Here is a 14,850-nt window from a genome sequence, read left to right as displayed (position 1 = left end):
TGTCAGCACTTAGACACATTTTGAAAGGTGAAATAAAAAATAAATACACAGACACAGAAACACAACCTATACTTTCCAAGCATCTGGCCAGACAGAATAGCTAAAACATGACTTCCCTCCCTTTAAAAATATACTCCTCAGACTAAAATTGTTGTCCTTTTTTGGATTTTTCCACTTTTTTCTTCTGCCTTTAAGGCTGTTTTTTTGAACTGTAGACCACTGGGATGTTCAAGAAAATATATACTTGCTGCTGACTCACTTCTTTATGATATTGCCAAATCTGAGTGAGGAAATACCTAATATGGTTTAGCTTGGGGATAATAAGGAAGAATTATTTCAAGAACAGGCATCTTTTACTTGTGAAATGAGTCTATTTTTAAAAGCCCAATTACCCACCCTTCTCCAAGGAAGTGAGTTGCATGGGGCGCTATGCTATCCTCTGCCTGGAGTGAAGGCTTAGTCCCTCTTCACCCACTGTGAAGTGCTTGACTCTTAACCATGACTCCAGTAAAGTCAGTGAAATACATTGTTGAATTACTCTTTCACCTTCTTAGGACAAAAATGCATTCTTTTTTCACATCTTGTAAGCTAACCTTCCAAAAAGTATGCACCTGTTCTACGACAACCACCGACAAAATGGGTGAGCTTATCTCCGTGGTGAAATGCAATCTAGCTGTGCAATTCAAGTGAATAATCTGGAATGTTTAGCTGTAGGATTAATGCTGGGACCCACATTACATGTCCATGCTGGTAGAGATGGACTACCCCAGGGAGATTTTTCCATAATCACACAGCACTCCAAAGTCTAAATCAATCTCCCCCAAAACTGAACAATAGAACTGAAACCCTGTTTCCCTGAAAATGTACTGGGCATTGACCACCAAATTAGTGTATTCAATGATTCTACTTCAAAACATTTTAAAGCTGCCAAGAACACCACAGACATTACATTTACAGCACTTTCTAAAATATTTGTGTATTTAATTCATTCAACATATTATAGCAGTGATTCTCAACCATGGGACATCTGGCAATGTCTGGAGACATTGTGGGTGTCACACCTGGGGGTAGGGGAGATGGTGGCATGTCGCTGGCATCTACTGGGATGCTGCTAGACATCCTGTAACACAGAGGACAGCTCACTACCATAAAGAATTATCCAGCCCCAAACACCAATGGGGCCAAAGTTGAGAACTCCTGCATTAGAATAACAACTTCGTGCAAGATATACATTGTGTTGAATGCTGAGGACATGAAGATAAACAAGAGATGGCTTCTGCTACTGGGGGCAGTTCAAGTGATGGGAACTGGCAGGTAACATTGACGACAGGCTGCGATAAATGCTGTGACAGAGATGGGTACAAAAGGTTACTAAGAGCAGAGGCACAACTACTTCAGTCAGGACATCAGGGTACTTCACTAGCAGTGACTTCAGATGGAATTTGAAAGATGATTTCATCCAATGGAAGAGAGTAGCACATGCTAGCCAGGAGAAATCACATATGCAAAAGCAAGCATCAGAATGGAGGACTTCAGGATCACCAGCTTGTGTGTGAGGGCTACCAAAGCCAGAGATTAACATGGTATATCTCCCTGGAGGGCCAGTCTCATGGGAACAGAAGGGAATTAATAATTTAATAGGTAAAGTGATTATTATAGCATTTTCTAAAACATCAAAAGCATAGGTATAGGTATATAGGTATAGTAGAACATAAACTTTGCATGAATTTTTAAGACAATACAAGAAGTTGTCTTTTTGCACTTGTAATGTTAAGGGTACTAGTTAGGTTGCTCCCACTCTCAGGAATATTTTGGTGAAGTTTGAGCAACGGCAAATATTCCAAAATAACTAATTCCATGTGTTTGAAGCACAGAGTGGATGCAGGCAGAGAGAACAAGGTGGCTCTGGTGGGAAATCCAGCTGGATGGACAGTGTCACTCTGGTGGTTCTTATAGGCTCTGCTATGCAATCTCCAGGCTGGGCGAGGGGAGTCAGTGGATGAGATGAGGAAATGGCATGATACTAGTGATGGAGCAGCGGATGGCAGGAGAAAGGTTATGAGAAGGGATGTCTTAAAATATTTCAGATGAAAGGTGGAAAGTGTAAATAAGGCAATAGCACAAAGGAGGAAGATCTTAGATACAGAGGCAGTAGACTCCACAGGATCAAATCCCTATGGAGTGATGAGAAGAAATATTTTAGGCTAGGCAACTAGATGGACAAGCAGTAAGAACAGAAAATGGGGGGAGAAATAGGTTTTTTATGGTAGGGGTAAAGATGACCCCCTTGAAACTTCAAGACTACTCTGCAAATTACTTAAGATATGTAGGTAACAATCATGCCGAGTTCATAGCTGCATTTAATGAGGCTCTGCGTAGATGGGCTCACATACCCAGCAGAAAAGAACTGAGATGTTTACCCAGGGCTCTCAGCTCCTGATTTGGTTACTTTTCACTCATTCTGTCTCTCTAGTCACATTTTATAGTTTTAACCAAACCTGATAATCATAATAAATTAGTTTTGACCAAATTTCCATAGGTCTTTAGGTTCTGAATAAAATTCTTAATTGATGGTATTTAGTTGGGAGCTTGTCCACTTTCAGGCAAAGCCCATTTGGACTTCCATGTGAATCCAAGAGACAATTAATTGTAACTAATTGTGCAATTCAGGACAAATGGTAGAAATTTTTTCCCCAAATTGTAATTTATCCAGTCCCTGTAAATGATCAAAATAATTCAAAATATTTATCTTTGTAACTTCATTAGCAATCACATTAGAATAAGTCAAAATTCTAGCAACAAACTTTACCACCTACATACATACCAAAATGGCCTGTGTGAAAACTGTTAGTACAAGATCAGGCAAATAACTGATATTTAAGAAATACTAGTGTCCCTTTCTATCTAGTTATCTGCTAATCAGGTGCATGCCTTCTTGGTTGTTTTGGAAGCACAAGTATTAATAGTATGCTTTGTCTCAAAGCATCTAAATTCTAAAACACTCCCCAAGACACAGATAAAGAATTCAGTTCACTCCAACAATATCATTTCTCAATAATAATAGCTGATACTGTTTATGAAGCGTCATTGCATACCAGGCACCAGGCCAAGAATGTATGTGATTTATCTCATTTACTCCTCATAATATGACTCAAACTATTACTATCCTGGTTTTACTTACAAAGGAACAGGCTCATAAATATGAGGTCATAGAGGATTGTAAGCCAGGACATGAACCCAGATCTAACTGATTCCAGAACACACACTCTTAACACTAGCCTTCCTGCTTCCCCCAGACTCTATTATCCTACAAGCTCAGGGCACATCAAGTTTCTATGGTTCTTGTCACCTTCCCTTGAACTTGACAGACATGTAAGTAGTCCATTGCCTTAAATCAAGTATAGCAACTCACACAGGGAAATGGATTTCCTTTATGGCTTTAAATAATGTCAACCTGAGTTCATTTCATAGCAGTCCTAAGCCACTATCCACAGCCACCAAAAATCTCATTAGAAAAAGTGGAGGCCTTGCCCATACACACAAATGGAAAAGGCAGCCCTTTCTTCTGCTCTTCCTTCCTTTCATCCTCTCAATCTCTTATTTTTGTGATTTGTTTTAGTTTATGATCAATTCACTAAAATTGGATTACCACCTTTTCTCATGATGCATTTTCATGTGGTGAATTCACTACAAGATCTATACAAATGTGTATGATGTAAAGATTACCTCTCTCTGCTAGACACAGAAATGGCTCAATGAATAAAAACTAACTCAGATGGGTTTGGCATGTGACTCATTCCACTGACCAGGTAGAATGATGATTTGGAGTCAGCTCTGACAAGGGAGGTCTGGATTAGGGTCTCAACCTGCCACTTAGCCAGCTGAAGAGGCTTAGGCAGAGTACTTCCCTGAGCCTTGATTTCTTGATCTATATAATGAAGACACTGATACCTACCTCCTATGATATAATGAGAAATTAAAGATTGAAAACGTAAAATGTTTCAATATACTTTTCTTCTATCAAAATTCTCAATAACAGAAAAGTTCCACTCTACAACAAAAAGCTCCCCAATCTTCCCATTTCTTCCACATAAAATGTAGTGTGACTGTAAGTTAAAGAGAAGACAGTTGACAGAGTGGGAGTGCCCTCCCACTGTGAAGTTCACCTGCGGCTTTACGTATTTCCCAGAACCCCACCTGGAGATACTGACCTGGGAGAGAGGGCATTCTTTGGCTAATGTGCTCTGGTTCATCTCTTTGAGCAGTTCCTTTAAGGCATTGCGAACTGTGGCATGGTTCCACTGCTCCGCAGGCAAGTCTTCCAACTTCGAACAACTGGAAAATAGATCAAGAATGGATGACGTGCAAACCTTAGCAAAGGGTCCTGACAGCAGAGGGTACATGTACCACAGTCACACATGGGCTCTTGCCAGCATTAGAACTGTTAAAGAATGAGATCCTAAATGAGGGAGGGAGAAAAACCCCTTCTTTACAACTCTGATAGAGCCCCACACAGTTTATGTTGGTGACCACCCCAGCCTAAGAAAAATAGTTACTCCAGATTTGAAGAAATGCTAATTTTTAAAAATGTTATTTTTCTAATCTGCTGATGAAAATGGCACAGTAGTGCAATTATAAACTTCCTCAATACAAATTTAATTTTTGGACATTTCTAAGGCTAACTATGAACAAATGTTCCATAGGATTTGAAGTTTGAAGGCCCATCTTCTCTCTCATGGGATTATTAAGAGATGTTCCTTTCCTAACCAAAAATTAACTTTTAAGGGAAGACACTAAAGCATTCCTAGGGAAGGATGGGGAGGTCAGGTCCCTATCAAAGTACAAATTCTCCAAAATAAGCAAATTCAGAGCCCTCACACTAGAGGACAAAACTATTTAAATCACCTGACTTGCAAGCACTTCACAAAACAAGACTGCAGAGAACCTCAAGATTCTTTAAAGACATACTTGTTCTGGGTGCTGTCTCCGGGGAAAAAAGGAAAAGGAAAAGAGAAACAAATCATTCCCAGAACCTCTGCAGGCCACAGAGTGTGCTTCTTTGAGGTGGCCACCAGAAAGGGGAGAAGAAGATGTCCAGTGTCCGCACCTTCTTGGTAAGCCTGCTACACAGGCACTAAACTCAGCCCTCCCAACTTGGGCCGAGCAACAGCAGAGGCGCTCATTCCTCACAGTATGTGCTAAGCACTTAACCAGAGAACCCATTAGATTTGGGGCTGTGGGAAGTTCCCCTTTAAGGGCTGCAAATTTGTAATGATTTATCAAGCTTCCCCAAGGTTACCACTTCACTGCTTCTGAAAACAAAACATAAAATAGTTGGAATGTGGACTATAAAGATGCCTGGTGACATGCCCCTCCTTCCCTCCTCTCTCCTTTTTTTCATTTCATCCAGTGTCTAGAAATCAACAGACAGGACGTGCTGATCTCTGCAGTGACTCTGATCAGCCCTGCAGCTCTGAGAGCAAGGAAGGGCAGATGTTCAGAGACACCCACCTTTGTAATTGGATTTTCAACGTCACAACATGATAGACATCTTGCAGCATGTCGGCCACTGTCGCGTCCGGTGCATCTGTCACATAACTGAGGGGGAGAGGGTTCCACCTCCCCAGCTTGATTATTCCTGCACAGGGAAGAAAAACATAATAAACACATATCTGCTATTTATTAAACCTTTCCACTGTTTGCTCAATGTTAAGAAAGTCATTCAATAGTCAACATTCAAGGCCCACTCAGAGATATTTTACAACCTTGGGCAATCACCTATTTCTTTCTGACTGACAATTGAGTGAGTTAACTATACTGGAAGATGAGAATGAAAGGATGAGGTTTAATCATAGACAATCAGTTCTTTTATGTTTTCCTGTTTCTTAAATTACTTAGAAAACCATACGGATACTTCCTTCCCCCAAAGTATTTCACATTCTAACTTAAGACTGATGCTAAATATACTGGACTGCTGATTTCATAGACAAAAAAAAAAAAAAAAAAAGCAAGCCTTAAGTAAATATAAGATTTGGTTTTGAATTGTACAAGAAAATTCCTGTGTGTGGGCTCGGCACACACAGTCACATCCTGACTGTGGTGTGATCCTCAGTGTGAAGAGCATTTGGAGCTGATGAAGCAGTTAGAGTTCACTTCCAGATTCAAGTTTCATCAGGCAGAGGGCTTGTTTTCCAATAGCACAATGATTGATCACAGATCTAAAACAGCAGAGGTGCCTTTAACTTCCTTTTCTCTTGTCTTTTTTTTTTCTTTTTTCAGTTCCTCAGCTTTTTTTAGAGTGACAATGGTACCCATTCCCTATGGGTTTCCTGTTGCATATGGTAAACATGCATGACAATTAGGAGAGAGAATAAAAATCTGGTCAGACTTGGGCTATGTGGAACAATGATTTTAGGAATATCCCTGTTACAAGAAGATTCATGGAACAGCTTCAGCAACATGTGGTGAAAATGCTAACATTCAAAAGATGGACCCATCTTTCTGGTGCATAGGGCATATATAACATTGATGAAGAAAAATAAAGAGAAACCCACTTCACAAAAGTAGAGTAACAAAAATTGTATCTGTATGCTAATGAAAAATCCAGTGGCCCCCAGGATGTCAGAAATTGTCACATTGAGAAAAACAGCTGTTTTAGTGATAGACAAGAAAGAGCATTTTTATTTTGGACAATACAGGTCAGTCCAACTACACTGTTCTTTCAAAAGTATTTTTCATCATCAAAGAGAGAGAACACCTGTATACCCAAGTGAACTTTTCAAAGTGTTACAAAACCATGCTTTATAGCTATGGGGTGAAATTCCAATAATACGAAATGAACTTTCTGGTCAGGGCAATGTCCTGTCTAAGATGAAATAAATGAATGCGCAATGCTTGACATAATGCTTGAAAACAGGGAATAAACAGAACAAAAATATTAAAATGATGCACTGTTTCAGTATTAAGATTTAACAATCTGGTGCTGAATATGCTGCAGTATAAATAGTGCCTGGACTCAGATCCAATAAAGTAACACAGCTCTCATTCATAGTACCGTATGTCTCCAGTTCTGGCTCCGTAAGTCATATTTCACTTGCCAAGAAAAGCTGTTTTCTTGTGGGGATAGTTTTCCTAACATCCTCTCTCATGACAATGGAAAGTGCACAGCACAAAGCATATAACTGCCATGAAGTGAACAGCCAGGGCCCCCTGGACAGCCACCCATGAGAGGCTGGGTCTGCCTCCTTGCTTCTTTTACTCCTTCTGATATTTGAAGATACTAAAAAGATACCATGTAACATGTCTAAGATACTCCCTTTTTAAAAAATAACTACATGATTTTAAGTTCCTTTAAAAAAAAAAGCCATTATCATGATAGCCTGTAAACCGAGTATAAACTGACCATGTTCTAAAGACACATTTTATTATAAGAGACTGGGGGTATACGGGGGGCAATGAAGTCATCAACTGTGCACTATGATGGGCAAGCAGAAGGAGCCAATTTTGTGGGTCATTTTGGTTAGTAAGAATACCTAGGTAATATGAAGCAAATGAATCCTGCAAATTTCAATGCACAACTCAAGAGGAGATTCATCCATGCTGTTGTGTGTCATCATTCATTCCTTCTTATTGTTGCATAGTGTTCCACTGTAAGAACATACTACAGTGCAGCCAGACAACAAACATCTCCATATGATTTCATTCCTATAAAATACAAGAGCAGACGAGACTAACCTATGGGGATAGGAGTCAGAAAGTGCTACCTCTGGCTGGCAAGGGAAATTGACTGGAAAGGGACATACGGGGATTTTCTTGTTTTGGCTGGTGACAGCATGGGTATAAACATTGTCAAAATTCATCAAACCAAACATTTAATATGCATACATTTTACTGTATGTAAATTATACCTCAATAAAAGAAAAGGGTGGAGGGGGAGGAATCTCTACAGGAAATGATAGACAAATCACTCTACTGGAAACAGTAATCTTCATTCAGGTAAATTCTCTCCCCACCTTGAGGAGCCGGAAAGACACTTGTTTGGGCTGGAATTAGACACACACAGGTGTCTCCACCAACAATTAATACCACCACAGAGAGCAGCTGCTACAGGTTGGTTTCTAAATCTTGGAAGAGAGCTGTTGATGCATGCTATTTTCAGGCAGTGGGAAGTGGTATGTGCTATTTCTTTTTTATACCATATTGATTAAGCTCCACGGTCCTAGAAGTCACGTTTTTTGCTCAACTATCTATCACTGTCTGTAGGTGCAAGATCTGCTAGGATACCCATCTTCAAAAGGCTGCTCTCTATAGCCAGGCAGGGACTTGGGTACTCTTTTAATAAATAAAGACTTTCCTTCAAACAACGTCTCTATCTAATGTATTAACCCTGTCTGGAAATAAAATCCTTAGATACAGTTCTTCTCTCATATAAGGCAAAAATATACTTGGGCTAGTAGTCCAATGTTAATTGAGGAAATCAAACTGGGAAGCAGTATGCCATCCGAACTATGAATGCAGGCTTCCAGGTCAAACTGCCTCTTTACAGCCTGGTCTTCCACCTACTAAGTGTAACCTTAGAAGGTAACTTATTTCTCCATACCACAATCCTCCTCTCATCTGTAAAATGGAACAAAAGAAAAGTACTGACCTCATAGGAATATTGTGCAGATTTAGTGTAAGGCCCTTAGTACAAAGTATATTTAGAATTACTCTCAACCATTATTTGTTTATAGTAATTTTTTAGACATTTTTAATGCATCTTAAAAGGAAGATAGAGTCAATTTATATAAAAAAATATTGACTCAGGGATTTTTTTTTTTGAATTTCATTATCTTTCAATCTTTAATTTGGTCATGCGCCTATTAAAGGCCTTCAGTATTTTAAATCAAAGGAGGACCGTACCTCCATTGTGCCCCTCCTTCTATTCCCTCCTCATCTTCCCCTCTGCCCCATTTGTTTCTTCCATCCTTGCTCCTCAGTCTCTTTCCTTTTATCTGTAAGTTTGGATCCCCCCCACCTTAAAACTAACAAAAACATTACAATAATCTTTCCACTCAGTCTCTCATTTTTTGCACTAAGTTCTCCATCAGACCTTCACCTCCAGATATCTATTTTCAACTCTTCCTATGTGGAAATGGAGGTTCAGAGGGTTGGGTTACCTGGAGGAACACCACTAGCAAACAACAGAGCCCAAGTGAGATGCACATCAGAAGAAAAGACTGGAAAAGGGCTTGGTTTCAAGTTTGGAAGGCCTTGAATACCTGACTCAATAACTACTATGTGGGTCAGAGATTAGGAGCAAGGCCTGGAGTCAGAGGTGAGTTTATGTCCACCTCCTCTGCTTGTCAGCTGAGACTTTGGACAAGTCATTTAGTCCCTCCAAGTCTCAGTTCCCATTATCTATAAAATGGGGACAATAACAATGCCTACCCTTTAGTGTTGCCATGAGCTTTAAATGAGAATGAGAATTTAGCACAGGAATTGGCACACAATAAGTGCTCAGTAACTATTAGGGGAAAATAAATCCTTGAAAGTGTTTGAGTGTAGATACCACACCATCAAAGGAAAGCTTTTGGAAAATTAACCCTTACTGGAATGCAGGTGGATTAAAAGAAGAAGGCATTCTGAGGGGTGAAAAAAGAGCTCAAATAAACCAGAGAAGTGTGTATAAATATAACTGAAACAGCTTCTTCCTGGCTCTAAGGAGGGTAACAGAACCCACTAAATGCAGTCAAAGAGGACAAAGAAGGAAGAACAGGCTATATGCCCACTAGGGATATCTGACTCAGTGTTGGGGCAATCTCAATACAAAGGGTATTGAGAAACTCTAAGTATTATGCTCACACTCTATAAGTAGATTTTACAACATCTATCTGAATAATGAGAACTAATAAACAACCAATTAGATAGTACCTGTGCACACACATACAGACCTCAAGTCCAGCCAGGCACACTGTAGATGCTCAATAAATGACAATTCCCATTTCTTCTCTGAAAACATTATCATACTCTCTCTGGAGTAGTAACCCCTGACATGCACTTCTAGAAATACTACACATTCTTCAAATTCTGCCCCCATAATATTCGAGCCCTGATCAACCCAGCCTGAAGTAACCCATTCTTTCCACAGCATCACAATAAACATTCTCAGTTGGTTTGTGTATCTTATAAGAACTTACGGTCTCATAATGTCCCTTTATGTTACTTTATTGTTTGCAAACTGGTTTTTCTTCAAACCATTACTTCATCCTCATGAGGACAGCAAGGGGTCAGTATAGTACCTTGCAGTGAGCTAAAGATCAGAGAAGAGTAATTTTTCAAAGATTTCAGTGAGTGACAGCCAGGACTAGGACCTGGGCTTCATCTGACAACTTTTCTAGCTACTGGACCAACACCCCTTCTACTCAGCTCTGACCATGTGCTAATGCCCAATGGCACAATGGGCTCCCACAGGGCAGGACCATGGCTTCCATAGTCTCACATTGCACAGGGTCTTGACATTTAATGCTAAACAAAGAAACATATGAAACCAATGAGCAAACAGGTAACAAGCCCAGGAGACTGAAAAGCCAGCTACGTTTGAGACTTCTCTGGAAAAAATCATCTCCCACAACAATGCCGTTTCAGACATAAACATTGTTTCCCAAATCATCTTTTCCTATTTTCAAGAAATTTATCATCTGCAAACATTTATGAAATGTCTGGTGCTGAGAACTATTACAGATGCAGTTTCAAGATCTTTGAGTCACAAATTATGGGTCTTTATTTTAGAGTTGAAATTCCTAAAAATCTTAATATGATTGAATTGAGCACAGTATAAATAAAATTGTTTCTATCCAGACAAATCTGCTTGCTAAAATACCGAAGACCAACCTACTCTTTGTATAATGCCTTTAGAACAAATAACAAAATGCAATTGTAGGTAAATTTCCCATTAGTGACATAAAATTAGGTTGGGACTGGAAGCAAATTTTGTCTAAAATTAAAAAGATGCAGTAATGGAAACCAATTTTTACTCTCTAAATGCAGTATTCTGGCAGTTGGGGCTGACATATCACAAAAGGAAATATCAATAGCTGTTTGTGTACACATGAATTTGTTATTTTTATCAGCTTGTGACCTATCTCAAAGAAATCAAAAACTTCTCAATAGATGCATAATTTATATCATTAGTTATTATTTACCCCTCTATGTCAAAACAAGAGTGGTGATAAAACACACTATGGTTCATCAATATTTGATTCCAGTTCTTAGAAACTGAATCACATCCGAGGATAAAATAAAATGTGGCAATAATACAATACACTAAATAAAATATCGAGATGGTTTGTATTAAGCAGTAATCATTTCTTCATTTGACAGTTTTTTTTCTTTTGTGTCACCATCATAACTCACTAAGATGAAAAGAGAGCCCAATACACACTATCCCTGTAATTACGGAGTTCATGTTTGAGTAGAAACTTATTATTGCTAAACACATAGCTAAGTGAAACCACTCTTAAACCAAAATGACAGATTTTACCCCTTGTACCTCATTTACGAAAAATATTTACTTCATGAGGGTCTGCAACAGATTGACTATAAAGTACAGGAGAATAATCCTCAGTTTGCAGTGGCATGTAGACAGATGCTGATAAAATAGGTATATTCTGTGTTTATTCTAGAATAAAGCCCATTAATCAATCTGTGAGACAGATACAGGAACCCAGCAAGAAGTCTGCAGTGTTCTTATAATACAGATCAGTGAATAATTTTCTTTTACTTCAGGTATATTTTCAAAATTTTCAAAGCAAAGTGAAAACTCAGCCTAGGAAAAAAGGAGACATTAGGGCTTTAATATCTAAAGGCTGGCTCTTATATATACCTCATAACTCCCTAGAAAAGATCTCAGCAAAAAATTATCAATAAAAACCCCAGCTTCAGAATAACTAAGCCTTGGGGCTTCTGGTTCATGGTATTATTTCCACAATACACCAGCGGTTGATGAGGGCCCTTGTAAAAATAGGAGAACTCGTGACATTGATTGCATCTGTTTTTCCTCCTTGGAGTGGTCATGTCCATATGCTACAGCATATAATTTTCTGTTGTTCAGCTATGCTTTGTTAAAGAAATTAAAAACTGTGTGTCCTATATAATAAGAACACAGAATTATTTATCCATAAATCAGTTCACAGGAAATCACTACCCAGCAGTATATAATAACTCAGCCTGTGTTTCTAACCTGTGGCCGACTGTGGTATATCATCAAATTGTAACAGCATAAGGGCATAAATTATAGTTATTATTGGTAAACCTGCAGTGGGAATTAGGTTTCAATGAGGAAAAAGAAAAGAGCAAACCAAAAATGGTTTTGAAACATACATATTTTTCTTTTTCATGCATAGCTTAGCAATATCCCAATACAACTTACTGGAACTCTCTCCTTCTGCTACGATTTTAAAGACTATCTATATTTCCAATGTCTTGCATTAGAGTAACAGTCAATGGAAATGAAATAGCATTCTCCCAGCATTTTACATTATTCAAGCACCATTATAATTTATACAAATTAATGAAACCTCAAAACATACTTGTCTGGGAACTTATAATATACTTAATCCTGTATTTGTAACAATACAAAAAAAAAACAGCAGACAAAAATTAGTAATTCAACAGTTCAGAATACATGTGAAGCTATACTGTTATATAAATTTATCTAAAAATCAACACACACACTGCTTTAGCTACAACAATTCAGGTATTATAGACAAATATAAACAAGGAAGTTTCTTTACTCTTTAAGAACATTAACTTTTACTCTTAATCACATCTGTATCTTCCAGGAGAAATTATCATTAAGAACATTAGTATTAAAAAACTGAAATGCAAATTTTAGAGCACTTTCTGAATAAGCTATAGTGATACACAGCTGCCTGGCAATCTCTCCTTGAGCTGACTACACCCTTATGCTACAGAAATGTTCTACTTAAAAAATATATACAGTACCATTTGGTGCCTTGTAATTCTATACATGGCTTTTACATTCTGAAGCATAAAGATTTTGTCTCATGTAATAGATGCTGCCTCACATTTGGGAAACGTTATGTTACAACCCTAACTTTTATTAGATTATTTAATATAAGCACTAAGTAACTAGACTAAATTAATAAAGACCCCATTGAAAAAAAAAAAAACAGAGAGAACAAAATTATTCCACAAATTAAATAAAACTTTCTGAAGTTGGTATTTTAGAAACCTTTATTTAATTTTCAAAATTCCGATTCTTCTGAAAAACAGCTAAAATATTGGTCAGGATATGAAAAAAATATGGTTGGTATTTAGTTATTTATTTCATCAGAGTGCCATTTCAAACTATTACATGGGGGAATAGGACAAATGAGAAAGAAAAGTGTTATGAGAAATTATTTGGGTTCAATTCTAAGCTTCTGTCACTGGTTAAAAATTATGCATCTGGTATATATTTTATTATTGTTCTCATTTTAGTCATTACCTAAAAGTTTCAAATTAAAGGATTAATTTTGGCAGGTAACACAAACTTCTCTTTTTTTCCTCCTTTCTATTAAAAAATATATTTGCATAAAGAGATTTCCCTCTAGCATTTGTCCCCCTAAAATATCTTCAATAATCAAAGGCACAGGGGAAAAAGTATACTCTGTTCAACATACTTCTCTACATTCTAGCAGATGCTATTCATAACTTATGTTTAGCCAGTGTTTCTGCATCCTCTGGGGTAAGAAATATCCACTAAAGATCTAAAAATACAGTTGCTGCATACTTCCCATCCTGATTAACTATATGTGTTCTTTTCAGATGGGAGCTGGAATGTTCCAAGTTTTCCTTAGGACCTAGCTTTCCAGGTACACCCTCCAACACTGGGCTCAACACCCTTGGAAATCTTATCAACTGCACGCTCTCAATTATATATTCCAGAATTGTCCCTCAGGCATTTTCTGTTTCTTATAATTTAAGGTTACATAATAATCTGATCTTAAGGGCAATATTATGATGGCATGTTGATTATCAAAGAAAATGTTGCCATATAATAATGAAGGCAAAAAGTAGACTCACTTATGTTGTACATTTTTATTCATGTTCCAACTAACCAGATTTCACAGTAATTTGTTAAGAAACTTCAAGACATGGAAGCAAATATGGCTGTAACTATCACAAAACGGCAACTGCTTTTGGTTTGGAGGTTTCTATATTTTGTTTACTTTATTTTTGTTCCTTTATAAACATTTTAATAATCTTACTTTCAGTACATCTTCATTTATACTCTTATTAAGTATAATAATGCCATGGTTTGCAGGTTTCAGATAGTTTATGTTCAAAGAAGTTCCGACAGTTCCTTGTTGTTTTGGAAATGTATTTGAAGGTGACAAACCACACTTAAATATGGTATTACCATTTTAAAGGCCATAATAAAGGAGACAAGGGTCCAAATCATAGGAGGTGCTCTCACGTTTGGTAAATGTTTCTTGAATTGAATCAAACATAGATCTGTAGTCCCAACATACATGGTGATGAAAAATGACAGTGGTCTTTCTGAGCCCCCCTAAAACACTCAGCTATGTCAGGAAAATGCCATATGAATTAATGAGCAACTGAACTGTGGTAGAGACTTAGTGATTATTCCTGATGTGATGAATAGTTCTTCAATGGTAGCTGGGCTAAACAGTTAGAGATGATTTGGAGACTAGAGGATGCTCAGAAATGGACTCTTTTTCTCCCCATCCCAGGAATTCACAGTTTAGTAAAGACTGCTGTTTAGAGTGATCATTTTAAATGAATGGGTTCCAAGTTTATCCCTAGAGCAGTCATGGGCCCACGTGCTTCTAGAACTTAAAGCTC

The 14,850-nt window shown here is 37.8% G+C and overlaps 1 protein-coding gene across 2 annotated transcripts in view; it reads right to left on the bottom strand.

Moving 5' to 3' along the window:
* Positions 1–14,850, bottom strand: part of SATB2 (SATB homeobox 2) — a 178,786-nt gene that overhangs the window by 99,642 nt on the left and 64,294 nt on the right. For both annotated transcript variants that reach the window (XM_036900513.2, XM_036900512.2), the window contains 2 exons: positions 5,512–5,638; positions 4,212–4,335 (listed from right to left, as the gene is read on the bottom strand). In XM_036900513.2, coding sequence (XP_036756408.1) covers positions 4,212–4,335; positions 5,512–5,638 — 251 coding nt within the window. The remainder of the gene's footprint in view (positions 1–4,211; positions 4,336–5,511; positions 5,639–14,850) is intronic.

This window comes from Manis pentadactyla, chromosome 6, assembly GCF_030020395.1.
Source record: "Manis pentadactyla isolate mManPen7 chromosome 6, mManPen7.hap1, whole genome shotgun sequence".
Taxonomy (NCBI): domain Eukaryota; kingdom Metazoa; phylum Chordata; class Mammalia; order Pholidota; family Manidae; genus Manis; species Manis pentadactyla.
The sequence above is the reverse complement of the archived record's forward strand: the minus strand, read 5'-3'. Positions and strand labels throughout refer to the sequence as shown.